Source organism: Emys orbicularis, chromosome 4 (genome assembly GCF_028017835.1).
Source record: "Emys orbicularis isolate rEmyOrb1 chromosome 4, rEmyOrb1.hap1, whole genome shotgun sequence".
NCBI classification, from domain to species: Eukaryota; Metazoa; Chordata; order Testudines; family Emydidae; genus Emys; species Emys orbicularis.
Genome location: NC_088686.1, coordinates 122,943,504 through 122,970,756, shown reverse-complemented (window position 1 = coordinate 122,970,756; position 27,253 = coordinate 122,943,504). Strand labels below are relative to the sequence as shown.

Sequence of the window (27,253 nt, the reverse complement as noted above, 5' to 3'; positions counted from 1 at the left end):
ATGAAATAACTGAACAATCATTCATTTTCTGATATAGCTGTAAAACTAATCTGAAAAGTTTTCAAAATAAATCACTGTTTAAAAATGTATAGTGTGTACCTTCTAAAAATGAAACCTACATGTATCTCTGAGTTGTGAAGAATATGTATTAAAGTTATAACTGCATGAATGCACTTTTATGTAGAAAACCATGATTAAATCGAGTCTTCCTGACTAGTGATTTAAATCAAATCCACCTTGTGAAGAAGTCCACGGGTTCAGCCCACCCCACTTCTTCCAGTGCGTCAGATAGGAGTAACTGATGAGACTAACTGCATGGACTGCCACACACCTGGGACGTCTCACTTTGGTACCTGACTTGAGCAGGCAAAAAGGAGCGTAACTCTGAAGATGCTCCTTCAGCTGTTACAGATTAGAAAGAAGTCAAGAGGAAAGGCTCCCAGTTAATATATACAGACTAGTAGAACTGCTTTTGAGTTGAGTGCAAAAGCAGCATCTGGAATTTGATTTAATTAATTGATTTTTTAAACAAAACACTGGGTGATAAAAATCCATTCAGGCATATCAAACAGTCCAAATAAAAGTCACTTCCAGCCTAAGACCAAGCATGAAGATTTCAGATCAAAAGTTAGAGGGCACTATAAAAGCCGTACATTTTAACTACTAAGGAGCAAGTGAAGAGCTCAGGCCATGAAGACAGCAAGTCCTACTCATCTGAGATATAATCTTCCATGCAGCTCTTTTATTTGGGCATTTAGCTTACCCCAAAAAGATAAGCTACGTAATGCTGTCAGTTGTCCATTCAGAACATCTGCACTGCCATCTAGAGACATACAATCAGACAGGGGTTCTCAAGTGCCACACAACACCATGTGTACACATAAGGGAGAGGGCATAGAAGGAAGTAAAGTGACACTGAGGGGGCAGTGCTGTAGTTTAGTAAGCCTCTGCTCTTCCCCAGAGCACATCTCGAAGTGTCAACAAAACCCCACCCCAGACAGGAAGGAAGGTGGCCCTGATTATTTTAAAGCTTTTATTCTATGCAAATATTAAAAAAAACAGATCTTAGAAAAGATTTTTTTTCTTTACACAAAAACCAGGACAACGTTGAAAAGGCAGGTGGACAGAAGAGGGACATTCTCCTTCCTCAGTACTTTTTCAGGTTGTAGGGCAGGCCCAGTGTAGACTTGGTACCGGGAAGGGGTGGTGAGTGCCAGACAGCAGAGCTGGTGCGTTTGAAATATCGCGGCTTGTTCTTGTAGAAAATGTCCTCCAGTTTAGGGCTTATGATCAGCCCAAAGAGTGTCTCGATATTTGGAGGGTTGTAGTATTGGTATGTAACCGCTTGATTAAGCTGAGCCCCTGCGAAAATAACCACCATGTTACATGAGCAGTCTAAGGGTACGTCCAGACTACCCGCTGTATCGGCGGGTAGCGATCGATCGATATATTGCGTCTTGTTAAGACGCGATATATTGATCCCCGAATGCGCTCCCCATCGACTCCGGAACTCCACCGAGCGAGTGGTGGTAGCGGAGTCGACGGGGGAGCCGTGGCCGTCGATCCTGCGCCGTGTGGACCCCAGGTAAATCGATCTAAGATCTGTATCTTTTTGCGGATACAGACTAACACGGCTGCTACTCTGAAACCAATCTAAGATACTTCGACTTCAGCTATGCTATTCACGTAGCTGAAGTTGCGTATCTTAGATCGATCCCCGTCCCTAGTGTAGACCAGCCCTTGGTAGCATCTCAGTGCTCCTGTTAAACCTCACTCCCTTGGTACCATGATTACTGCGAATCAGTGCATGAAAGTCAAGATCTAAAAGCAACCCTCCAGGCTCTCTCGCCCTGCCCACAGAGCCAGTCCTGGAAGAGATTTGGGGTGGGCATGGCAGATACTGAATTCTCAGTACTGAATCAAGGTAGGGTTTTGCCTGGCTTCATACAGAACCTTACATTCCCCCTCATGCAGAGAATATAATTGGTTTCCAAGGCATCTTTCACATTCCAGGTATCCCAAGTACTGTGGACAACCCATCACTGAAAGAAAGGATTGCCAGGCACTGGTGAACTCCCTAGCCTTCTGTTTTCAGACAGTGCAAAAGCGCTTCAACTCTAGGGATGGGCACAAAGGATTCCAAATTAACATCCGAACAATAGCACCTGCAGGAATGCAGCTCCTGCTCAGATTACCACTCAAAACTAGTACCATATGGAACTGCAATAAGCTGAAGTCTCGTGCATTTCTGGCCTAAATTGTGGCTTCCTCTACTTCTAAGCCTCCCTGAGAAATCTGGGGTCTTCCAAATTCTCATAGATGAAGTTTCAGTGGGTATAACAAGATCTGCACGTACCAGTGGCCCAGACAGGGATGGGCTTGCGGGGCTGGCTTTCATCATCTGTGGAGTCATCACTGTTCAGATCCAGCCCATAGTTATTTGGATTTACCTTGGGGAATCTGTGTTCTTTTGATCCTAAAGGGGGCCCTTGATAGGAGTCAGAGACAGGAGATTTCTGAAACCAAATAGAAAAGTTAGATATATAGCCTTAAAAAAAAATCAATTACCTTATAATAATACTTCTATGTAGTGGTGCTGATGAGACAGCTTGAGTTTCTAGAAAGAACCCATTGTTGATTTTGGTTAGTCTATTAGTTATTTATGATAGAAATATCCAAGGATCTAGGAGCAGGAGATTTACATTGTATACTCCAAGAATCACTGGTGCCAACAGCAGGTGGTAGGACAGCTAATGTCAGCACCAACAAGTTTATTAATATATACACAGTATTGCTGCTATCCATACAACACTAGGTTTGAATCACACATTACTGTTCTGCCATGAGTCTCCATGGGCAGGAGAATGAAATAGATACTCTGCCCTGGAGGGAACAAAGGTGAGCCATGGAAGACAGGAAGTGGCAATGGTGTGACTCTGGCAGTCAGTGTCACGTTCATACCTGATCTTCAATCCCACTCCAAAACACCAGATCCAGAGATCACGCCTGTCTGTTTATGGGAAGGCAACAATAGCCACATGATCATTCAGAAGAAATATACTGGTTAAATAATTTGGGCTGGGATTTTCAATTGAGCCTAACTTCCTTAGATTCTTGTCAAAGCTTTTATTATTATTATTTTTTTAAAATAAACTTAACCTAGACTGGCATCCACATGCTCCAAAAGCAATACTGCAGGGCACTGTCCTATAGTAACCACACACTGCAGAGCGTTTCTGAGACGTAAATGCCATTGCTATAGGGCAATGACCTACAGAAAGTGCAGCTTCCCTGTAACTGCAGAGAGCAGCCTCTGTAGCCACTCAGAAAAGGCTTACAAGCTTAGCTCTAGTCTTAAACTGCATGTTACAGCACAGAAAGTCACTCCATGTGCCAGTGGAGATCCTTGTGTAGTAAAAAAGAGCACTCTCTCTTCTCCCCCCCGCCCCCCCTTGGGGGCTGAGCAGGCTGCTTTGGCTGTGCTTCCAAACCCATGCCAACGAAGAGAGTTTGTGGAGGGAGGAATTAAGAATTGAATGTGGATCTCTCATCTAGTAAGCTACCAGGCTGTGCTGAAGCGTAACATTTTAAGCTACAGGACTGCTGTATACAACAGTTTACTGAGTTTATCTGAGTCACATTTGATGTCAGACATTTGCTATTCTATAATTAACCTGAAAAAAAAAAATCAAGCTAAGTGTAGACTCATCTAAAGCCATGTGTTGCTGATAACATTTTTTTTTTTTTTAAAATGAGCTGTATACAATCAAGAGATCAACATCAACAATATCATTCTTGGAACAGCAGCAAGTTGCCCTGTTTTTTCACCCTATAGGTGTTCAGCAGCACCAGCTTTCATGCAACAGGAATAGTATGGCTGGAAAGTACAACTAAAAGCAGCAGCAACAATTACTCTGATTGTAAACCCACTGATGCTTGTCTATGCAGTACACCGTACAGGACTGAGCACCATTAGCTGTTTGATAGTTCTTAGGTAGGAGGTGGGAAGATGGACAGTCACAGGACCTGTTCCTTCCATCTCACTCCCTCCTTACAGCAGCAGAGGCAAGGAAGCAACTTATCAGAGCCTGCTTGGTGCTCCTGTTCTACAGCAACAAAACCTTCTGAAAAGCACACACACCTAAGGGGCTTCATACAACCATAAAGTGCTTCAGGAGTCAGACCTTTTTCAAACCAAGGGAAGGAGTTGCTGACTCAGTGTTACACATCTTCCCCACCCAAAGAGAACGTAAGCGTCTTGCATTAGTTGTCAGATACTACGCATAGGGGACAAAAGTCAACATTTGAAGAGCCACCCACTTATCCACCTTTGAATCCCTTCTTGAAGTCTCACTTGCTGTGATGCCTACAAAATGTTTCCATCTGGCACGGGAGAGGCAAGTGCCAAGAAGAGACTTGCATTTTTTCTGATAGTCTCTGTTCATTGTGTAACTACATTCCCCTCACCCTCTCCATTTGTCCACTTGTCACGTCCCATCTGACCCCATGACTAATCTCTCTGGAGCAGGGAGTGTTACTTGTTTGTATAGAGCCTAGTACTGTGGGACTATGACAGAAATTCCTAGCCATAATACAAGCCATAAGAAGGCATGAGGTTTTTAACATTCAACTCCTGACTACAGGTAAGTGCAACACCTAGTCATTTTTAGAAATAAGCGTAAGAACCCATGAGACAGTCACGTAGGCCAATTTCACTATATAGAGAGTTTGCTGAGAGCAGAAAAAAGGGCTTTGTTCCAGCATGGCTGAAGAGGGGCAGTGTGTCAAAATGAGACCCACCACCTCCTGCAAGGACATTTCTTATGTGAACCCAATAAAGAGTCCCTCATTTTTCCAGTGAGCTATAAAATACAGTCACAGAATACAAGACAAATCAAGTTTCAGATGGTATCAGGCATCAGACAACCAGAAGTTATGGAAGAGGCAGTAGCTGGCTGCTTGAAAAAGCAAAGCTGATCCATTATGCCCTAAGTCTAGCTTTTCAGTTTGATTCACCAAACACATCTAGGCTAGAAACACAATGGTGTTTCAACTCCAATGGTGGTAGTTAGAGAGTTTAAAGCAACTGGAGAAGCATAGAAGTTTCTCAGCTACCTGATGTCACTAGTGAGAGGCTACAATACAGCACCAACTCCCAGGATTCCTCAGGATCTAGTGCCATCATGTGGCCATTTCCTATCACTTGTTTTACATTCCAAACAAAAGAATTCTCTCCATTGTTTCTGTGTTGAGCCAAGTTTCTTATGGCTGCTCAGATAAGAGACATCCCTGCCCTCTTTGAAGGAGAATGTCCCATACAAAGAGGAAAGGCCTCCACGGACCCAGGAATTTAGAGCCCAGTAGACATTGGAACCCCTGTCTTTGCTCAGGCTCTTGGCTCACTCACCTCCACTGTTATATTCAGCCATTTACTGGGAACAATAGCAACAGATTCTGGTGGCTTGGTTTTATTTTCCCGTGGTTGCTGCCGTTCCTGCTCTTCTGGACTCTGTTCCTCCTGTTAACAAGTCCAAGTTATAAACAGATCACCCTGTTTTCACTCCTATTGAATCTGACTTGTCCTATATGAGAGGCCCTAGTCTCCCATTCATCCCCTCCCTCAGCAGGATGGGACACTACCCAATGATGGGGACAGACACTCTCTCCACAGTGGAGGAACAGCAGCAATTCTTTGTTAGACTCCAACTCAGACTCTTGCTGATTTGGAGATTAAAGGCCTCACTGCTACCCTTCACTAGGAGAATGCAGCTGGTAAAGCTAAAGGCATGCTCAAGGCCAAAGACATAAACAGAATAAAGTCCAGTGCATGACACAGAGTCTCAACTCCCCACCTTCTTTTGGTTTTCCTCCTCCTCTGTAACCACTGCCAGCTCCATCTGCAGGTGAAGGGCCTTCCCCTTCTCTTGCTGTTTGTGACTCCTGGCAAATCAAAGCATAACCAAGTGAGTCACAAAGGATCCAGGATGCTCAGATACCTGCCTTCTGCACCCAGAACCCTCCACTATAGCCCATCGCTCACACCCTTCTCCTAGTACTGACAAGATCTGCTTTGCCATGCTTGTCGCTCCGCCCCCTTCCCTCTTCTCAGGGGTGTGGAAACAGGCCAGCTCTCACCCCTTCTTTGCCTGTTCCACCTGTTGCTGCTCTGCCAGTTTCTTCAGCTCCGCAATCTTCCTCCCTTTGTCCTGCTGTTCATCCTCTCTCTTCTGCAGTAGCTCCTGCAGCTTGCGTTCATCCTCCTCCTGGGAAGGCAAAGCAAGTCCACTTCTTCTATGCTAAATGGGGAGGGTGGGTGAGTTATGGGTCAAGTGCCCTTTCCTAGCCTTAATGATACCTACTCTGACCCATCCTCATCACCACCACCAGAGTCTTGGACCTTAGTTGTGCAGCCCCTCCTCCTGCCCCCCACATTTGCTGTTATATAAAGAGGGACATCACCACCCCCAGCACTTATTGCACCTGGGTATAGGTGACAGCACAAAGTTACCCATCTCCAGAATTCATTTAGTCATGGAATTGCTAGGAAGTCTGGGATGGAATTATGCACTTGAGCTTTCCTAGTCCCTTACAGGAAATGGAGGGCTGAGTGTTTGGAAACTAATACCTATGTCTGAAAATTTCAGCCCTATAGAAAAGTGTATATGAAGGAGAGGTCAGTAAAAACACCATGCACATTTATGGTGCTATGCAACTCATAATGGTGAGATGCATTAGAACATACTTGGAGAGTGACCTTATCCCACCCTCACTGGGAAGGAAAGAAGTGATAAGGTACTTCAGTCACAAAAGGAGTAGGATATTGGGGGGGAAGGGGGGGGGGGGAGAGAGAGAGAGAGAGAGAGAGAGAGAGAGAGAGAGAGAGAGAGAGAGAGAGAGAGAGAGAGACTGTGTGCGTGCATGTCTCTCTCTGTATATGTGTGTGTGTGGAGGTCAATCTATTCTGACATACTCATTGGCCTGTTCCCCCACAGCTATTTACTGGTTATTGTTCTGCCCTCTTCCCCATATGAAGCACACTGTGCAGATTTCCCATCATTCTGTTTTTCCACTGCGAACTCTTCTCCTTACAGATGGGACCTAATCTTGCTCTTACCATCTGCAGCACTTTCTGTTTTCGGGTCTCCACTTCACCAGTCTTCTTAGCTATTTTTTTCTTCATCTTTTCTTCTACCACCTTCTCTTCTCGCACCTGAGAGAATCACACACATCAGGTCTGGACCCTGCCGAGCCTCATACGGGACAGTCTTGACATGTTTATCTACCATAGAAAGAAGAGTCAGGCGCTCGTCAGGAGTATGGGGCCCCCATCACATCCCATGGGGGAAGATGCCTTTCTCTGGAGCAGAGTGAAAGTCCAAAGCCCCAGTGAAGCGTATACATATTTTAAAGGCAGATGGCACCCAGTGCAGCGAGTTCAGCCCCAGTCAGAGTTCACAGGAGGAGAAGACCATCACCAGGAATAACTGTAAAGAGTACATGAAACAGAGTTACACAGAATCCAAATTACAGGATGCCATATTGCTATGTGACCTTCATCAGAACAAGGAAAAGCCAGCAGGAAGATGGGCTTTCCTTTTGCTTGAGGTATAGTTTTCTAGCACGCAAACGGATGTGCAAAATGAACAGGGGACATGGAGGTGAGAAGACCACAAATGCAAGATTCCTTCACTTTACCTGAGTGGCAGAGCAATAAGCAAGAACATGTGGAAAGGAACACATGGTTGTGAGAAGAGTACCAAGGACTGTATGCAGTTCTGGCTGTTAGTGCAAGGGAGAGATGCAGTCCTTTAGTCTTTCCCCATAACCTTGGAGGATGGATCCTGAAAAGATCTGCTTTATGACCCATCACCCAGAATGGGAACAAGCTCTGTAGCCTGTTCAGTTTTCGTCCTCACTTGGAAGGAGGAAAAAAGGGGTTCAGTGAATGTCAACCTTCTCCCAGAGCTTAAGCCAGACATACCAAGCTGGATCCCCAAGCTCTTGGGCTGCCCCAGGACAGTGGTTTTCAAACTTTTTTTCTGGCGACCTAGTTGAAGAAAATTGTTGATGCCCGTGACCCAATGGAGCTGGGGGATGAGGTGGTGAGGGCTGCAGGGTGGGCCGGGAATGAGGGGTTCAGGGTATGGGAAGGGGCTCTGGGCTGGGGGTGTAGGCTCTGGGCTGGGGCTGGGGAGGAGGGCTTTGGGGTATAGGAGGGGACTCTGGGTTTGGGGGGGGCTCAGGGAATTGGGGCACGGGCTTACCTTGGGTAGCTCCCGGTCAGCTTCCTGCCTATCCTGGCACCGCAGACCGCGCTGTGCCCTGGAAGCGGCCAGCAGCAGGTCCAGCTCTTAGGTGGAGGTGCGCAAGCCGGGAACTGACCAATGGGAGTGCAGAGATGGTGCTTGGGGTGGGGGCAGCACGCGGAGCCCCGTGGCCCCCCTGCCTAGGAGCCAGACCTGCTGCTGCCGCTTCCGCAGTGTCGGAACAGATAGGGACTAGCCTGCCTTAGCCAGGCAGCACCACCGACGGGACTTTTAATGACCAGAGCCGCCGTGACCCAGTCCCTTCCATTCCACGACCCAGTTCTGGGTCGTGACCCACGGTTTGAAAACCAATGCCCTAGAACACCAGGTAAACCACACACAGCACACCTCTAACTCGGCAGCACCTACTGATGAAGTGTAAGAGCAGCAGCAATACCCTGGATGCAAGCAACAATCAACTCTGGAGTATTCTGCATATTCTCTCTGGTCTCTGTCACATGAACAGACTGCAACAGTGTGCCTCACAGAAGTGGTATAAATAGAGACGTCTGTCACACATGCACCTTTCAGCAGAGCTGTGCGTGGTTGTCAGTAGGCTGGAATCAAAGAAAGCAGGTCTTCCACTAGGAACTATTGCATCCAGGTGCAGGGGCATTGGCCTTTGCACTGAAGGTGGCTTACAGGAATGGCCCACATGCTTTAGTGCAGTGTGAACAGAGTGACCTCCCTGCTCCAAGTACAGGTCTGTTTGGACCAAATTTTAGGCCCCACCAGGACTGGAACCCAGCTCACGTGATCCAAGCCTGAGAGTGTTGAGTTGTTTTCTGATCTAAGCGCAACCCTTCCCATGAACCTGACTCAGCACTACCACTTGCTCCTGCCCACAGGGTCAGCACTGCGGTGACCGAGCACACCCATGGCTGCATACTGTGTGCTGTGGAGTGAGTGTGCTAAGGAGCTGCAGGGCCTGTCACTCTGCAGTGCACACACAGCACAGTGAAGTGGTGGCAGCTGGCAGGGGTGGGGCACACAGCTGGCACTGGGCTGACTGCACAGGCAGGAGGATGAGAACTGAGCCAACCCAAACCTGAGCACCCCACTCAACACTTGTAGTCTGGTTGCAGGGCACAGGGCCTGCTGATAAGACACCACTACTAGTCCTCAAAGAGCTTAGAGTACCATAGACACTGAAATCCATGATAGGAATAAACAACACTGTTGCATGGACTTGACAGAGCAGAGCCTTTCCCTGTTGAACAGAGGACTACAGATAGGCCCTGAAGTGACTCTTTTTGCGCTAATACCGAGTGGCCTCATTACTCACTCATGGCCCCTGTGGTCAGGATTTTAGTAACTGCCGATATGTTTATCGCACAGTGAGGCAATCCATCACTACCCCCTACTAGGTTCACTGCCCATTGCCGTGAGAAAACCCAGCTGTCCGTAGGGGCTCTGTTTCCAGGCTGGGTCTCTTACCTTCTCGGTCTTCTCCTCACTTTGAGAGAATTTCTGTTCCATCCGCTTTTTCTTCTCCTCTTCCATCTGCTCCACCCGTTCGCGAGCCTGCAGTGCCTTCCTCAGACGCTCCTCACGCTTCCTGGGAGACAAGTGGGGACAGTTAGCTTTGGCTGCACTGGGGATTTGCCCTGGTTACAGCTATCAAGGCGCCAGCACTGGAGCAGCTAGTGCACTGGTGCAAACCCCCAATGCAGAGTGTAAGAGCCTTGCATTGGCTCAGCCTACCCTTGCTTCAAACTGGGGTAAGCTCCACTGGCACCAGCAGCAGCTGTACACCATCAACACTAGCTGTTTGCACTAACGTAGCTGTAGCTAGCTACCAATGGCGGTAATCAAGGCAGGTCACCAGTGTAGACAAGACCTTGAAGTGCTTCAGAGCTGAGCCAGAAAAGGAGCAGCTGGAGGGGCAGCCACTCACAATTTCATCTCCTCGAGGCGCCGTCTCTTCTCTTCCTCCACTTTCTGTTTTCTTTGTTGCTCGGCCTCCTGCTTCTTCCTCAGGCTCTCCAGCCGCTGCCGCTCCTTTTCCTGGGGTGGGCGGGAAGCTCAGATTATACCCAACTGCTGGGGCTTGTTTCTGCCCCAGGCTACTTGGGCACAGGAAGCCAGGGACAACACACCTAGGAACTGCAGCTTCAGTCAGAGACACATTCACACTCCCTCCGGAATAGGCACATGTGTTAGGAAAGAGACAGTGCTGTTTTGGCAGCAGTGCTAGTTCAACAACTCCATTTCCCGAAGAAGAAAAGGAGCTTGGAAGGTGAGTGGGGCAGTTCCCTTGTGTAAGACACCTCAGGCCCAACATCCAAGCAGAAACAGTTACTGCAGAGGACATGTTCAGGCAAAGACACCATCAGTGACTGTGCTGCTGTATTCACCACAAACCACCTAATGCTACTAGCCAGTGTCAGTGCTACAAACATGAAGATTCCTCCATTCTTTTCAGAGCCCTGAAGGGGACCCCTTTAGGTCCTTTTTAGACACGTGGTTTTTAGTCTAGAAGATAGAACATGAGACCTTTTAAGTCATCTAGTTCATTCCCAGTGGCTAAAGCATGATTATTCCCTACAGTATATTCTCCAGGGCTTTGGCCAGCCTAGTTTGAGTGACATAAGTAGTATCACTTCCACTGTTTGCCTTGGAGAGCATTTTACACACCACGAGATGTCCAATAGCAATCCCCTTCATCAGAGATTCTCAGTTTGTATTTGCCATGGCTGAGTTTTATCCAGGTACTGTTAAATCCCCTTTGGGCCACTCTGAACAATTTTACTCACTTCCTGGTGTACACACCCTCCACATGCTGCCCAGTACATCATCATTTCGCTCTCAGATGAGACTCGGAAGAAATATTAGGTCTGCATGCAGGTTAGTGGTGAGGTTAAAGAGCTGCAAGTGCCCATTAGAGAGGAAATAAATGTGTCCACTATGAGCCCACAGACTCTGTGATTAAGGAGTCATTACTTACAACAAAATCCCCCTGTTTAGATAGAAAAGAGGAGAAACAAGGATTACTGCTTTTGGAGCAAGCCAAGTAAACCTAGAACCACAACCTTTGGACTCTAGTCTCATTTTGCTCAGTGGATCTCAATGCGCTGCTTGTCTTACAACTGTCCAGCAGCCTGTTGGGCAGCAGAGACTCCATTTCAAATTCAAAGAAGTATCCACTGACCATCCTAGAGTTTGGCAATCCCAGAATATGATGAGTTTGGGCTGAATGTGACAGAGTAGCCAAGATTTCTCTACATGCATAGGAAAGCTTTAAGGAGTTGATGTTCAAGGTCACAATATGTGTTGAGACTTTGATATTAGCTAACTGATAGGGGTAATGGAAGACCAGATTCATTATGATTTTTAGGTGCTTCTATACCATGAAGGGGTTATAAAAATGCACATATTCAAACATGCAAAAATACATCCAAACCTTTGTTTCCCTGCATGATCTTCCCCTCACCCCAATGCAACAGCTGATGCCACCACTACCCCAGGACCAACCTATACTCCTGGGGGAATTCTGTGCCACTGTGCAATGCAGAATTTTGCAAAAATTAATGTTGGGCATGTAGAATTTCCTCCCCCCCACCCCAGAAATCGGCTGCAGAGATTTTGGCCACCACTAGGGGCTGCTGGACCAGCTCGCAAAAAGAAAACCAGGGCAGAGGGTGGGTGAGGGATCTGGAGGGTTCCCAGCAGCTGCAGTTCCTAGCACGCCCTGAAGGAAGGAGGTGGCGGCATGCAGGAAACTGTGCAAGCCCGGGACCCAGCATCAGGCTATTTCTCCCTCTGGATCCCTGTGCTCTAGGAGGGCAGGGTCTGAGAGTGTGTGGGCTGGGGTGGGGATGAGTGAGTGTCTGGCCCCCAGCTGGGCTCTGTGGGAGAGGGGGCAGAGAAGCAGGAACTGGTTTGTCGTAGGGGGTTAACTCTCTATACTTGCTGACTGGTAATTTTGAAATAAAATTGCCAAAATAATTGAAACTGGCATGATTATATAGTGTTTACCACCAGCTTTGGGCTGCATTCCCAAGCAACCCGACTCCAAGAAGACCCGGTCCCGGCGCGCCGGGACCGGGTCTTCTTGGAGTCGGGTTGCTTGGGAATGCAGCCCAAAGCTGGTGGTAAACTCCATCTAAGGCTAAATACTGGCACGAGAATGATTATATAGTGTTATTTTGACAAATAAAATGTGCAGAATTTTAAAATATTGTGCACAGAATTTGTATTTTTTTGGCACAGAATTCCCCCAGGAGTAAACCAACCAGGCAGCCATAAAGACAACTGCTACAGGGGAAACTATCCAAACCCAGTACTTTGCATGGAAGAGACTGTCAAAAGGATTTTCAATGAATTAAGCTAAAGACTACAGGCAGTCAATTTCATGCTGATGAAAGATACTAGCATGGCAGTGCACTCCTGTACACCCCTTACCCTGACACGGCCTATGCTGTACTCTCCTGTAACACCAGCGTGTCTCACTCTGGAGGGAGCATCTTCAGACATCAAAGGGAAAAATAATCTTCATGGCCCATTCAGTTTTTAGCCTCTCTGCCAAGACCACTGAGAGAGGAGAGTTTGGGTGCTGGATCGGACATTCAGTCAGCATATCAGAATGGGAAGAGTTGTGATTTAAGTTTGCTCCTTGGTACCATTCCTCATTTGGAATCTTGAACGGCTTGTGATGCAGATTTGCAGTGAGCATTTCAAAGCAGACAACCCTGCCCCATACATTTGCTCTTCCCTTCTCACCCTCAAGGGAAAAGAGATCGTCTCTACCTTGGAATCCGGTCGGGTAGGAGTGTTGCGTTTGATAAGGTTTTTCATGACACTACTGTGCCCTGTGGACCCTGGGGTCACGAGCAGCTGGTTCTTCTGCACCGTCTGTAAAAAGTGTTTGAATGGACGCACGACCTACGAGGAGAGCAGAGGGCATCAGAAGGGGATCCAGAATAGGCAGAGTGATGTAGGGCCATGGAATCTACTCACCTTGCTGGCTGGGCTGGGCGAGGCTAGAGTCTTGCTTGCAGGAGAAGAAGTGGTCTTATCATATGAAGGAGAGAGGTCACAGTCTTCTAGCTGCTGCCCATTACATAGCTCATCTACTGCTTGCTTATAACTCTGTCTCCTGAAAGAGTAAAGGCTGTGTTACATTGACACAGCACAGGAAACAGCATTCCTGGCCTCCACTGCAGCCTTTAATTCGTTTTATACAACCCCTCCTGCCTACTCAGCACCATCAAGTGATCTGTGATGCCTATGTGAACACACCACATATTCAGAACATGCAGCCATGAAGATGCTAGAAAAAGGGGATGGGAAGAGGTGCGAAGGGTGGAGGGTTCCTTGACTTACAAAACAATAGAGATATAGCCTATCTTACTAAGCAACCACAATGTTATTCTCCAGCCCCAACTTCAGTAAGTGATAGATGCGAGTTTCTGATAGACACCTGTTTGTCACAGCCAGCATCAGTAATGCAAGGTGGGGCAGGGCACGTGGCATAGTCAAAAAGTGTGTTGTGTACTGTCCATACCCAGCACCATGTGAAAAGTTTAGTTTGCTTTGAAGAGTTTTTGTACATTAGCTTATTTGTAGTGCCAGAATTTGCTGCCACTTTTCCCCCAACTACAGGAGATGTTGTAGATTTCACAAGATCAAACAGAGCCTCAATAGGGAGACAAGAGGTTGAAAAAGGACAGAACTGAGAGCAACAACTGCATTTAAATTGGCTTTGGTGGATCTTTTACTACCATTCTCTTGTGTATGTAGGAGAATCAACAGCTGGGGAAGCGAAGGAAAGAGCCAAGCCGTTAGATCTTTTAGGCACTTAAGAGTCTGTTCAAATTATTCTATGAAGTTACTGCACAGCCATCCTTAGCCACCCTACTCCTCCCCTCCAAGCAGCACTTAGAGATTTACAAACACAATTCCTTACTACGTCCCTGGGGGGGGAAGAGGGTACTATTCCCATCCAGAAAATGGAAAGCAGACATAAGTGACTTGCAGTCATACCTAGGTTCTAGTCCCATCTGTGCCTAATTCACTAGGCCATGCCGCCTTTCAAGAGACCTATTTTGTATTAAACTGATGAAAATCTATAACCCAAAAATTTTGGTACATTATGTGGATTTGAAACCCTCTTTGGTCAATCATACCAAAGCTTTCAACCAAGGTACTTGATAGATAACAACTTAGTCATTCCAGATCACTAGTCTATTTTTTTCTCTCCCCCAGCCTGAGGCCAACGAGGAACATACCGGATACTCGAGGGCTGTTCTAGTGGCTTGGCATTCTGGGGCTGCTCCTTGCTCCCACTGCTCTGAGAAGTGCCACTTTTTTTCAAATGGCTCTCTGTGAAGAATGCTACAGTTAGTTCCACATGAAAGGTTTCCTACAGCAGAGGTCCAATGCCAGAGGTTCTTGTCTTCATGGCTCCCAAGACAAGCCTCATAAAAATACTGCAGAACACTACTGCTAAGAGCTGTGCCAATCAGAAACCTTATACTGAGCTAAAACAGGAGCACACTAGCTATTTTAAAACACAAGTTTTGTATCTGTGCATTAACCAACATCACAAAGAATAGTATTAGAGTATGCAACTTGTATGATCACACCCCTCTCTGTGTAGAGACCCTTGATGAGACAGATATGTTAGTCCATAAGAGGACTCTGGACACTCCACCCCCATCCCAATAAGATGCTCTAACAGGATCCTTAGGGGATTACACACTTACTACAGTGAAAGCTGATCCCATCTCATAGCTCCTCACTTTGAGGCAGAGTGAGATGGAAGGGGCTGCAATCTCCTCTTGTTCCTCCTTAGTTTGTTTCATGCATCTCAAGATAGTGTTACTAGTCCAAACACTAATTACTTTTGCTCTTAAACACTAGACACTGAACCAAACTGAAGCTTTAAGATATTTTTCTCGACAGTTCCCCAACCATTAGTTGCTCAGACTGAAGTGGTTTGTACTGAGTCTGTCCAATTGCTCTCATTTATATCTTGCACATTTATGAAAAACTCTGCTGAATGATCTAGCACAGGACAAATCTTACTCTGCTCTGGAGACAGCAAAGAGCCCTTGCAGGATAAGTTAGGTCAGTAGGTGGCAAAGATGCAAGACAGACTATCAGATCTTTCATAAACCCCCAAGGGACCTCCACAGTCCCATGCTTCCTTGCTGCTCCATCAACACAGTTTTAGCAATATTTACCTTTACAGTTTCCTGCCTGCTGCTCTGCCCCATTCGGTGGTTCAGTCTGAGCTGACTGTTCTGCAACAGGGCTGCCTTCATTTGGAATAATGAAGGTTTTCTGCAGGTGTTTTGGAGTCTGTAGAAGGAAGCAGACTTTAGCAAGACCCCCCACAGATACAGGGGTTCAGCAAGCATTGTGTGTCCTGGGAAGGGGGAAAAGGAAGGTTGCAAAGCTAGTGACTCTGGATGCACTCTGCACTGATTGCAGCCCTGCTGCTAACAAGCCAGGAACTGCTCTTTTCTCTTTGTAATGGCAGGAGGGCAGACCCACCGAGTGCTGTTCTGCCTACTACGGACACAGGATGCCTGCTCATGGAGCAAAAGCACAGCAGGGAGGGGGTGTTACAGACACCACCCATCAAAAAGCAGAAGAGTCAGATTTATCCTTCCTCCACTGGGACTTTAAGGTCAAGATTTTTCTAGACTGACTAAGCTCTCAGGTTGGGCACCCAAACTTGCTAGAGAGGTCTGATTTTCAGAGTCCGTGCTCAGTAATTTCAGGGGGGGGGTCCCTTCAAGAGTTTCTAGTTGGACACCCACAAACTGAGGCATCCAAGATCACTAGTCACTTTTGAAAATCTTGGCCAAGCACCTTTAAAAGTCACTTTTAAACTGCCCTAGATTGAGGCTGCAAGCGATTCCCAGCTACTGGGGACGGGGGGGGGGGGGGGGGGCAACAACCTCCCTGCACCAGAAGGATTAGAAAAGGCACAAACTCCATAGGCATTAGCACCTCTCCTCACAAACCAAGCACTGCACCGTAACACTCAAGCCACCCAGCTCTCCTGCACAGACACGTGTGAGAAGTGAGGAAAGCGAGTGATTCAATCAGAAGCCTACACAATCTTGGTGCACAGGTCTTCAGACAGGTCTGTCAAAGCTCAATGGAAGCAAGTTGTAAAACGATGCTGACTTGGGAACTGAAATTATAAAATGTTCTGATACAAATCCTTAATTTTACTCATGTTTTATGATAGTGCCTAGAGATTCCAATGGAGACTGGGGCCCAGTTGTGTTAGGCGCTGTACAAAACAGTAGGGCAGTACGAATCCATGTCCTAAGAAGCTGACATTGTAAACAGACACAGAAGGGTGAATAAAAGGGACACGACATAAAAGCAGAAGATTGGAAACCAAGACAGAGGGTAAAGGCCAGATTTTTAAATACAAATATAGTTAAAAATCTGTCCTTAAGTGACTCACCCAAGATAATACAGGAAGTCTTGTATTTGAAGCCAGGTCTCTGAAGTCTCATAGTCTAGTGCCATAATATACCAAGAACCAAGTTGAGACAGAACAATCCCCCAGACACATTCTCCAGTTTCAGTGACAGTGATTCTATCAGTTCAGCAGAGAGATCTAGACTCCGGAACTAGCAGCTAAGAAGCAGTACAGTTAACTTACTCCATTTGTCTTTGGAAAGCCTGACCTGGGCCTTACCTTGTCACATTCAGCATTTGGTTCCAGTTCAGGCCTGAAGAGAGAGAGAGGTGTTTTGACAAGTTATCTGCTCCCACAGAGGAAGTAAGGAAATTATGGGTTTTATTCTTGTGGTGCTTCTGTCAGAGGCTTCTAGGCACCTTGGAAGAGCATGTTACAGGTGACCAAGACCACAATCTGACAGTCTGCTTCAGTATATTAATTATATCTAAGTGGAGTGGGGACAAGATATTCATTCTGATCAATGGAGGAACTGTTCGTACATGCTAGAGTCAAGACCCATGCACTGAAGTCTAACTCTACAATCTTCAGGCAGAGAGTGAATTTACTTCAGCATGAGACCCACAGACATAACCCTGTTTGAACAGGCCAGATGGGGGTGGCACAGTAAGTTGCTGAGTTATATGCTAGTGAGTTTATGCCCCTTGTAGAAGGTCTTAGCATTGCTCAGGTCAATAGGTAGGATATGCCACAGCCCTGGGGCACAGACAGGTGAACCTGCCCTACCCTGCAAGTCTTGGAGACCACAAACTGCACACCTCTCCAATCTGGTGATGAGAGTGGAAAAGGATATTAGTTCACAGGGTTCAGGAAGTTAGTAAGATACATGGGACACAACAAACCGGAAATATTCACAGACACAGAGCCTAAGGGAACAGTTTCTTAGTCAAGCTGGCCAATATCTTGCAGTGCACGGTCATATTCTGCACAAGCTAAAAACAACGCATCAGCCTTTTTAGGTAGCTCAGTACAGATATCTGAGAGGAAGAACAGAGATCATACCAGCCTTGCTGTTGGAGAGGCTTGCAAGATATAGTCAGGGTCTGAGGAAGGGCCACAACTATGTAGCAACTACCAATCCCAATCACAGGTGAAGCTTACAGCACAAAGTATTCATTTAATGACTGGGCATAGGAACGACCTGTAGAGTTTTCTGCAAGATTTTCCATAGCTTCTGCCTATTTGACAGAGCAGCCTCACCTGACATTGCTTGTTGCATCTTCATCCACAAATACCTCCAGGGAGCTGTGGCCTGGAAGGAAAAGGATAAAGCAAGACACTAGCTAGCTTGGTGGTCTTAATCGGATGCATCCTATAAGCAGCTATTCCTGTGCAATACAGCCCCTCTCTCCAAGGGACACATTGCATTCCCACCCATAGATTTCCATATGAGCGCAAAGCGCCCTTGCTTGACTTTCTACAGCTAGAAGTTGCTACATAGTGCAGTGAACTTAAGCACCATAATGGCCCAAAAACCATTTCAGTACCTCCCAAGCTTCCTTCCACATCAGCTGGAGTAACTCTGGAAATACAGAAAGATGTTCTCAAGTCTGTATTATGGAGAGATCACTAGTAATTCCATAGTTGAAGCTGTGGAGAATTTCAGTTAGAAAAGGGGTTTAAATCCTCATTAGGGATGAAAGCAAGTGTGTTTTGTATTTTTGGTAAATGTGCACTTATTCTTTGGGGGCAGATTCAATATTCTGCAGCATTAACAAGTAACTTCAGTAGGTTAGGACTCAGCAACTACTATCTGAAATTTCAGGACTGGTGTTTCTCTTGCCCATCAATTTACACATGGCTTTGACTTCAATTGGATCTCCACAGTATTTCAAGCATAGGTTAGGTTTCCTTTTTTTTTTTTTTTTTAAAGTTACAGTTTTTACTATTACTGTATGACAACAGCATGCCACGTGGCATTTAGTTTTGTTTGCCTAAAATCCACGTGCTTCAGTCCTTAACTGACCCAGCTGGAAGCCACTTTGCTTCTACAAGCAAGAGAGTTTAAGGAACTGAATATCAGCAGACACTTTCAGAGCCCAGAGACTGTGCAGGAGTTTGAGCTGGAGACACAAGAGAACTGTTGTGTCTTGAAGCTTTAAGACACTGTAAGGTGAGATTTAAAAATTTCAGTTGTACCACCCCTGCACAAGCAGCATTGCAGGTGGCTCCGAGCCCCCCAAACAGCACACTGATGGACAGACAGAGCAGAGAGGCTCTGAATAAAAGGACACACTGAATTGCTTTTCATACTTCACAAACTTACAGCTCATGTGGCTGGAGGCTGAAGAGGACTCCCGAGCTGCCTTCTTCTTAGAGATAGCCCTGCTGATAGATTTCCGGATCATGCTCTCTCTTTTGCTGGCCAGAGAATACTTCTCTGCTAGTGAGGTCCTGCGGTGCTTATGGGACTTACCCCTCTGGCTTCTGCGTGCAGAGGGATGGCTCGATTTGGACCCTGTTGAGGTCCCTGTGCTGTCCTTTAAGTCCTGGAAAAGCTCCTTTTCTGGCCCCTGAGCAGAAACGTCACTCTCAGCTCCGGGCTCCCCATTTACGGCAGCTTTTGGCGTGGATGTATTTGCTGTTCTAAAGTTGGCAGCATCCCGGTCTTCTCCTGTCCCCTTTGCCTCAGGAGTGTCAGGGATCACCAGTGCTGAGGCTGCAGACATAGGTTGAAGTTCAGTAACCTTAGGCTTCTTGGGAGCTTGGTCATCAATACTCATGGAGATGATCTCCAAGGCCTGGTCTATTATTTCAGGCCTATTCCCCTTCAAATACAAGTCAGCACCACTGTGGCTGTCAACACTGATTTCTGTCAAGGGAACCCGCTCTTCTACTAACAAGACAGTTGGTGTCTTAGCCACTGCCTCCGATGGAAGAGAAAACTCTGTTTCAACCTTGGAGTGGAATCTCGTTGTTGAAAAAGAAGCATTGACTCCCTTTTGAACATCACTGGGTTTTTCCAGTCCCTCTTTGCTTCGGAGCCTTTGGGAAACTTGCTTAGAGGATGCTGGCTTGAGGCTGCTTCTCCTTCTCGATAACCTTAAAACAAAGACAGTCAAATGAGGCAGGATTTTTCTCTCTGGCCATTTCAGAACCTAAAACTGACATTACTGACTGTAGACATGACTCTCGGTATTTTTTACATACAACTATGCTTATTGTCCAGGTACAACTATTTTTAATGAGATTAAGTTAATAAAACACTGGACCAGGACTCAGGAGACCTGGGTTCTATTCCCTGCTCTGCCTGCTGGGCAACACTGGCAAGGCCTTCCTTTGGCTCAGTTCCCACTTCCCCCCCACCTGTAAAATGGGTATAATGATACTTATCACCTTTGTAAAGCACTTTAAGATCTACTTATGATAAGAGCTAGATATTACTACTATCAAAGTGTTTAAAAAGATATTGTATACCAAAAACCTCCAGTAATAGAAACTATCATTCCATTTAAAACCTCATTATCTTTTCCTGGATCATTCTCTCACTCTTTACTAGGAATACTACCATGCAGATAGGATCTCAATACACAGGAGTCCCAGTTGGGGATACCATGAAACATGGGGCGGCTTGCTAGAAAGGAGCAAAGTGGATAGGCTCCAAAGAATTAAATGTGTAGAGCTTGGACAGGAAAGGGGAACATAAACTTATGTAGCAGTATCTGAAGTGGCAATGCTGTGTATGGGGGAGGAATAAGTACAAATAGGATGAAGCTGCCTAAAGATTTTTTACCCGAATCATCAAAAAGCTTTTCCTGCAGAATGAGGTCTGTCAGATTAGGGAGTGTCTCCAGCATCACGGCTTAAATTAATCACAACTGATTCAATGTTCAGAGCAAGCAGTGAGAGCAAGTGAACTTCTGAAATGAGATCTTGATTCCACACCGAAGTGTCCTTGTGTAACTTGAGAGAAACAAAAATCCCCAGCATCATGTAATCAGATCTTTTTCTAAATGGAAAGACTCAGAGTTCAGGGGTAACTTCCTCATGTACCTTGAGATTTCCTTAAGTGGGAGAGAGTGTTTCTGGAATGCTCAATTTGTCACTTGTTAGACAGAGGCCAATTGAGAAGGTGGGTTTACAGCACTTCTGAGAAAGAGAACCCTTTAACCCTTTGTGCAAATCTTGGCCTAGGTGACTAAGCATAGGGAGGTGTGAATTTTTTTAAGGCACCACTCTTTTTTGGAGGGTGGGAGGGGGCTAACAATGTAATTAAGCAGCTAGCTTCTATCTGGACATTTACAATTCCTCCCTGCTCTAGGCTCTGGACATGTTCTCCTCCCTTCCCATTCTTAACCACCTAGTTTCAGCCTCATTTTTAGATCAAATCTCTCCTCCCTTCCTTCCCCCATGGGTTTAACTGTGGTTATTGAAATAATACTGAGCACAAGGTATCCTATGCTTGCAGCAGTTCAGCTGCATACAGTGCAGACAGCTCTTCAGGAGTAGGCAGTTTTTTCCTATTGTACACAGATCATTAAAAACACGTACCTCTCAAATGTCAGGTATCAGACAGCACACCTATCCTAGATGGATTAAACTTTGTGAGCTTTATAGAAGTGGATTGGAAGGTTAGATCTGAATGGAAATGATGACTACTTTGCAAACGAGGTATAGGAGAGGTTCCAAGCCTAAGGCCTTGGCTATCCTTGCGAGTTACAGCGCAATAAAGCCTCCCCCAGCATTGTAACTCACTCCCCGTCCACACTGGCAAGGCACTTACAGCGCTGTATCTCCGTGGTTGCAGCACTGCACGTACTCCACCTTCCCGAGAGGAATACCATGTATTGTGCCGCTGCTGCAGCGCTGCAGCACCAGTGTGGCCGCCCAATGCGCTGTGACTGGCCTCCAGAAGTATTCGGCAGTATCACACAATGCCTGTTCTAGCCAGTTCAAACTCTACTGCCCTGGCCTCAGGTAACCAACCATGTGATCCACCCTTGACATTCCCCAGGAATTTTAAAAATCCCCTTCCTGTTTACTCAGCCAGGCGTGGCGTGGAGTGCTATCAGCGAATCTTTTCAGGTGACCATGCCTCCACGCGCCAAGCGAGCCCCAGCATGGAGCAATGGCGAGTTGCTGAACCTCATCAGTGTTTTGGGTTAGGAAGCTATCCAGTCCCAGCTGCGCTCCAGCCGTAGGAATTACGATACCTTCGGGTAGGTATCAAAGGACATGATGGAAAGGGGCCATGACCGGGACACCCTGCAGTGCAGGATTAAAGTGAAGGAGCTACGGAGTGCCTACCGCAAAGCCCGCGACGCAAACGGCCGCTCGGGTGCTCCCCCTGCGACCTGCCGATTCTACAAAGAGTTGAATGCGATACTTGGGGTTAACCCCACCTCCACTCCGAGCACCACCATGGACACTTCAGAGCCGGGGTGGGAGGAGGAGGAGGAAAACGGGAGTGAGGGTGGTGGGGCGGATGGAGACACCCCGGAATCCCTGGAGCCATGCAGCCAGGAGCTCTTCTTGAGCCAGGAGGAGGGTAGCCAGTCGCAGCGGCCGGTACTTGGTGGAGGACAAACGAAACAGCAGGTTCCCAGTAAGCGGTTTTTTTTCGGGAAGGAATCTTTTTGGTGCAGGCTCTTTGGGAGAAGAGGGTTAGGCATGCATGCCTAGATGCGGAATAGTGCACTGATGTGGTTTATCACATCGCGGTAATCGGCCTCGGTAATCTCTTCGAATGTCTCATCCAGAACGTGTGCAATGCGCTTGTGCAGGTTTATCGTGAGAGCCACCGTGGTCCTTGTCCCAGCCAGGCTAACGTGTCCGCGCCACTGTGCGGAGAGGGGCGGGGGGACCATTGCTGCACACAGGCAAGCTGCATATGGGCCAGGGCGGAAGCTGCATTGCAGTAGAAGACCCTCCCATGCTTCCCAGGTCACCCTCAGCAGCGAGATATCGTCCAGGACGAACTCCTGTGGAAAACGTTGGGACAGTGTTCAGCGTAGGTGCCCCTGCAGCTGTTGACTCTCCCCAAGGTACAGAAACCCAGAGGACAGTGCAGCCCTGAAACAATCAGTCCCCCTTACTCACCATTTTGAGGCTCCCGTGGGTTGTGTGCGCTCTGTTTGGGACAGGAAAATTATGCTATTGTGTAGACCCTGTGTGTGCCCTCCTTAAGTGCGGGGGAAATCATTACTCTGTCTGCTATAAACAATGCTGCCTCTGTTAAATGTTGCATTTTGCCTATACAGCTGCAACAGCCTTGAGACCTCAGCCATCCCTCTTATCGCCTGCTCAGAGACTGCAAAGACTCAGGAAGAGACTGCAAAAAACAAAGAAGACATGCTGCAAGAAGTGATGCGGCAATCTATTAAAGAGAATGAAAAAGCACAGAACTGGAGGGAGAGAGAAAGCAGGATCCACCAGGAAAACGCAGCGCACCGGCGGCAAAGCACGGAGCACCGGCAGCAAAGCACGGATCGGCTCATAAGCATCCTGGAGCGCCAAGCAGACGCTATCCAGGAGCTCGTAGCCATGCAGAAGGAGCAGTACCGCAAACGCTCCCCCCCCCAGCCCTTGTCCCAAAACTCTTTCCCTTGTGCCCCACTGTTCCCTCCAACCCACTTTCCCCAACTTCCGGGTTCTTCATGCCACCAGCTGCCTCCAACACCAGTATCTTCACCACCCAGCCCTGAAAACCACGACCCTTACCCTCTGCACTCAACCCCCATCACCATGCAGTATAGCTATCCTGAAGTGCAGCACTCACTGCACAGCACACCAGACAGGACATACGTGAATCTGTGATTGTACCGTTCCCCACTCAACCCCTTGCCCTTTCTGATTCCCAAGTAGTTGTGTTTCTTTTCAATAAATGGATTTTTTGGCTTTGAAAACATTCTTTATTATTGCATAAAGTAAAAGATTCCTTAGCCCAGGAAATAAACAGGCACTGCAAGTCTGCTTAGCAAACACGGATTCCTAAAGATTGCAACTACTGCACTTCACTCCCATGCAGGGCACCAGATATCACTGCTGGTTTTCAGCCTCAAATTGCTCCCTCAAGGCATCCCTAATCCTTGCAGCCCCGCGCTGGGCCCCTGTAATAGCCCTGCTCTCTGGCTGTGCAAATTCAGCCTCTAGGTGTTCAACCTCGGAGGTCCATGCCTGAGTGAAGCTTTCATCCTTCCCTTCACAAATATTATGGAGGGCACAGCACGCGGATATAACCGCGGGGATGCTGTTTTCGGCCAAGTCCAGCTTCCCATACAGAGATCGCCAGCGGGCCTTTAAATGGCCAAAGGCACACTCCACAGTCATTCGGCACCGGCTCTGCCTGTAGTTGAACCGTTCCTTGCTGCTGTCCAGGCTCCCTGTGTAGGGTTTCATGAGCCACGGCATTAACGGGTAAGCGGGATCTCCAAGGATCACAATGGGCATTTCAACTTCCCCTACTGTGATCTTCCGCTCTGGGAAAAAAAAGTCCCGGCCTGCAGCTTCCTGAACAGCCAAGTGTTCTGAAAGATGCGTGCATCATGCAACTTTCCGGGCCAGCCTGTGTTAATATCAATGAAACGCCCACGGTGATCCACAAGCGCCTGGAGAACCATTGAGAAATACCCCTTCCGATTAACGTAATCGGATTCTAGGTGGGGTGGTGCCAGAATAGGATCCCTCACTTTCACAGGCCTTGTGTGGCAAGCCAGTCCTCGCCCACAGACAACCTGCCAACCTGAAGCATATTCTCACCAGTAACCACACACCGCACCATAGTAACTCTAACTCAGGAACCAGTCCATGCAACAAACCTCGATGCGAACTCTGCCCACATATCTACATCAGCAACACCATCACAGGACCTAACCAGATCAGCCACACCATCACCGGTTCATTCACCTGCACGTCCACCAATGTAATATATGCCATCATATGCCAGCAATGCCCCTCTGCTATGTACATCGGCCAAACTGGACAGTCCCTACGTAAAAGGATAAATGGACACAAATCAGATATTAGGAATGGCAATATACAAAAACCTGTAGAAGAACACTTCAACCTCCCTGGACACACAATAGCAGATTTAAAGGTAGCCATCCTGCAGCAAAAAAACTTCAGGACCAGACTTCTAAGAGAAACTGCTGAGCTTCAGTTCATCTGCAAATTTGACACCATCAGCTCAGGATTAAACAAAGACTGTGAATGGCTAGCCAACTTCAAAAGCAGTGTCTCCTCCCTTGGTGTTCACACCTCAACTGCTAGAAGAGGGCCTCATCCTCCCTGATTGAACTAACTTCGTTATCTCTAGCCTTACTCACTCTTGCTTGCATATTTATACCTGCCCCTGGAAATTTTCACTACATGCATCCGAAGAAGTGGGTATTCACCCACGAAAGCTCATGCTCCTATACGTCTGTTAGTCTATAAGGTACCACAGGACTCTTTGCTGCTTTGACCTGGTAGTGTCACAGTAAGTATATTAATAATGTTTAAGTTAGCACATTTATTTAGTTATTGATACAGGTGTTTTGTTTGGTTCTGAAATGGGTAGTTTACTTTTGCCTCTGGCTTGTTTGTTTCTGTAGTTTGTTGGCACAGGAGATCCAAGGCAACCACCTACCTTTTTCTGGTCAGTTCATTGTTCTCGTCCTTAAAAGATAAGGAGCGCTTCTTCCTACGGTATTTCTTCTGTGATGGTGTTTTGGGCATCAGCTCAGGTTCAGCACTTAAGTTGCTGTTCAAAAAACAGAACACAAGAGAAGGAATTTATTTCCTTGCCTGAACACCATGCTGTTCAACCCTTAGCAGCAGCATGTTGTTCATTACAGTGGGGACAAGGCCAAGCGATGCCATAAGGCCAAGATACCTAGGGAGGTGGTGGAATTTCCATCCTTAGAGGTTTTTAAGGCCTGGCTTTACAAAGCCCTGGCGGGGATGATTCAGTTGGTGTTGGTCCTGCTTTGAGCAGGGGATTGGATGACCTCCTGAGGTCTCTTCCAACCCTAATCTTCTATGATTCTATGAAGTCTTTCTGATCAGCAGCTTGGGGACATTCTAGCAAGACCACAGACACTGAACACTACAGGCTAAAACAAACTGCCCAGCATATAGATAAGGTAAATCACTAACATTTCTTTTTGCCTCTGCTTACTATAGTAGCAACTGGAAAAGCCAGGCTCCCCAGTGGCCTTTAGTTTGAAATCTCACTGAGACTGGCATTATAAACCAGTCCCTAAGAACTCTCAATTGCGATGGTTAAAAGTTCCCATTGGCTAATCCTATAAAACAGTAGGAGGAAAAAAGTCAGGCAAAGGCTGCTTTTCACAGGGGCACATTTGCACAGATGGGCTCAAGACTCATGGGTCATACTGTCGCACACATCAGAAGGATCCATAGTACTGACAGCTGAGAAAGACGGAACGGCCTGTGAATGAGCCCATCAGAGACAGCTCCACCCTTCTGCCACCCAGATGGTCCTACCTATCGAACATCTTCATGGCCTCCTCCTCAATTTCCCGCAGCCATGCCAAGTGCTTGTGCTCGACATTGCACAAGAACTCGGACAGTTTCTGACAGCAAACCTCCAACAGGTGAGTGGGACCCTCCGCCATGGCTCTGCCTGAAACACAAGGGGGCAGGGGGAGCAGGTAGTTCATTAGCACCTGTCTGCAGCACCCTTCACCTGGGATATCACAGCCACCTGCACTTACCCCCAGCTACTCCCCACAGGGGGGCAACGAGACATTGCCTCAGTCCACACTAGAGGCACAGGGTGCCCACCCCCCTGCCAAGCCCTGGGGCACAGGGCTAGGCACAGGCTGTCAGGACTCCCCAGCCCGCATGGGCGGACGGGGACAGGACCCAGCAGCTCCAGCTCCCTGTTCAAAGAGGAAAAAAAAAAGGACCCAGGCATCCTGTCCTACCCACCGCCTCAGTCACTGGGGGGGCGGGGGGGCAGAGCCCCAGCAGCACAGCGCGCGCACAGACAGGGGAAAGGCGCCCCCTGCAGGTAGCTCCCTCCCCCGCAGGTACCAACCGTCCCCCAGCCCGGGCAGCAGCTAGTGCATTCCTCGCAGAGAAGACCTCCAGACCACAGAGAGAACGGCTAGAGCGGCATCCGTGAGGCTTTGGGGGAAACACGTTCCGTCTGGCACCACCCGAGCCTCCAGACGCGTCAAGCGATCCGCCGCGCCCCCCGCCCATCGAGGTCATCCGAGTCCGCACCAATCACAAAGCGCCCTGCCGGAGCGCCATATTCATTGGCTCCCGCCTCTGTCCGTCACGGCCGGGAGGGGGCGATACTGCTAGGATCCCGCCCCGCTACTTACCAGCGAGCTCCTCCCAGAGGCTCCGCATCATAGACTCTAGTGGCTAGAAAGGCCTGTTTTGGTCTCTATGATGCGGGCTGCGTACGCCCCCTTTCACCTCGTGGGACGCTATGTGATTGGGCAGGAGGGGGAGTGACGACACGCGTGTCCGCTGACAGTTAGATTTGAAAATTGAGGCGGGTAGCGGCGCGGCGCGCACCAGGAAAAGGAGGGTTTCTGCCACG

The 27,253-nt window shown here is 47.6% G+C and overlaps 1 protein-coding gene across 1 annotated transcript; it reads right to left on the bottom strand.

Annotated features, from left to right (window-relative positions):
- Window positions 1-1,101: 1,101 nt before the first annotated feature.
- Window positions 1,102-26,313, bottom strand: LOC135878229 (inner centromere protein-like). Its single transcript, XM_065403826.1, has 17 exons — window positions 26,182-26,313; window positions 25,322-25,435; window positions 19,022-19,797; window positions 17,956-18,007; window positions 16,975-17,008; window positions 15,494-15,611; window positions 14,537-14,630; window positions 13,266-13,404; window positions 13,056-13,190; window positions 10,204-10,313; window positions 9,744-9,864; window positions 7,115-7,210; window positions 6,136-6,296; window positions 5,853-5,940; window positions 5,408-5,518; window positions 2,357-2,516; window positions 1,102-1,362 (listed from the first exon to the last, which is right to left on the bottom strand). The coding sequence occupies exons 1-17, from the start codon at window positions 26,310-26,312 to the stop codon at window positions 1,148-1,150; spliced, it is 2,655 nt and encodes an 884-aa protein (XP_065259898.1). The 5' UTR covers window position 26,313; the 3' UTR covers window positions 1,102-1,147.
- Between the last annotated feature and the right edge of the window lie 940 nt (window positions 26,314-27,253).

What these genes read in the sequence shown, in the direction of transcription:
- LOC135878229 (XM_065403826.1), bottom strand. Translation starts at nt 26,312, where the DNA reads ATGGCGGAGGGTCCCACTCACCTGTTGGAGGTTTGCTGTCAGAAACTG. An exon ending in GAACAGCCCTCGAGTATCCG is followed by an intron (nt 13,405 to 14,536) that starts GTATGTTCCTCG and finishes TTACTCTTTCAG; the next exon opens with GAGACAGAGTTATAAGCAAG. An exon ending in CGCCTCGAGGAGATGAAATT is followed by an intron (nt 9,865 to 10,203) that starts GTGAGTGGCTGC and finishes CTTGTCTCCCAG; the next exon opens with GAAGCGTGAGGAGCGTCTGA.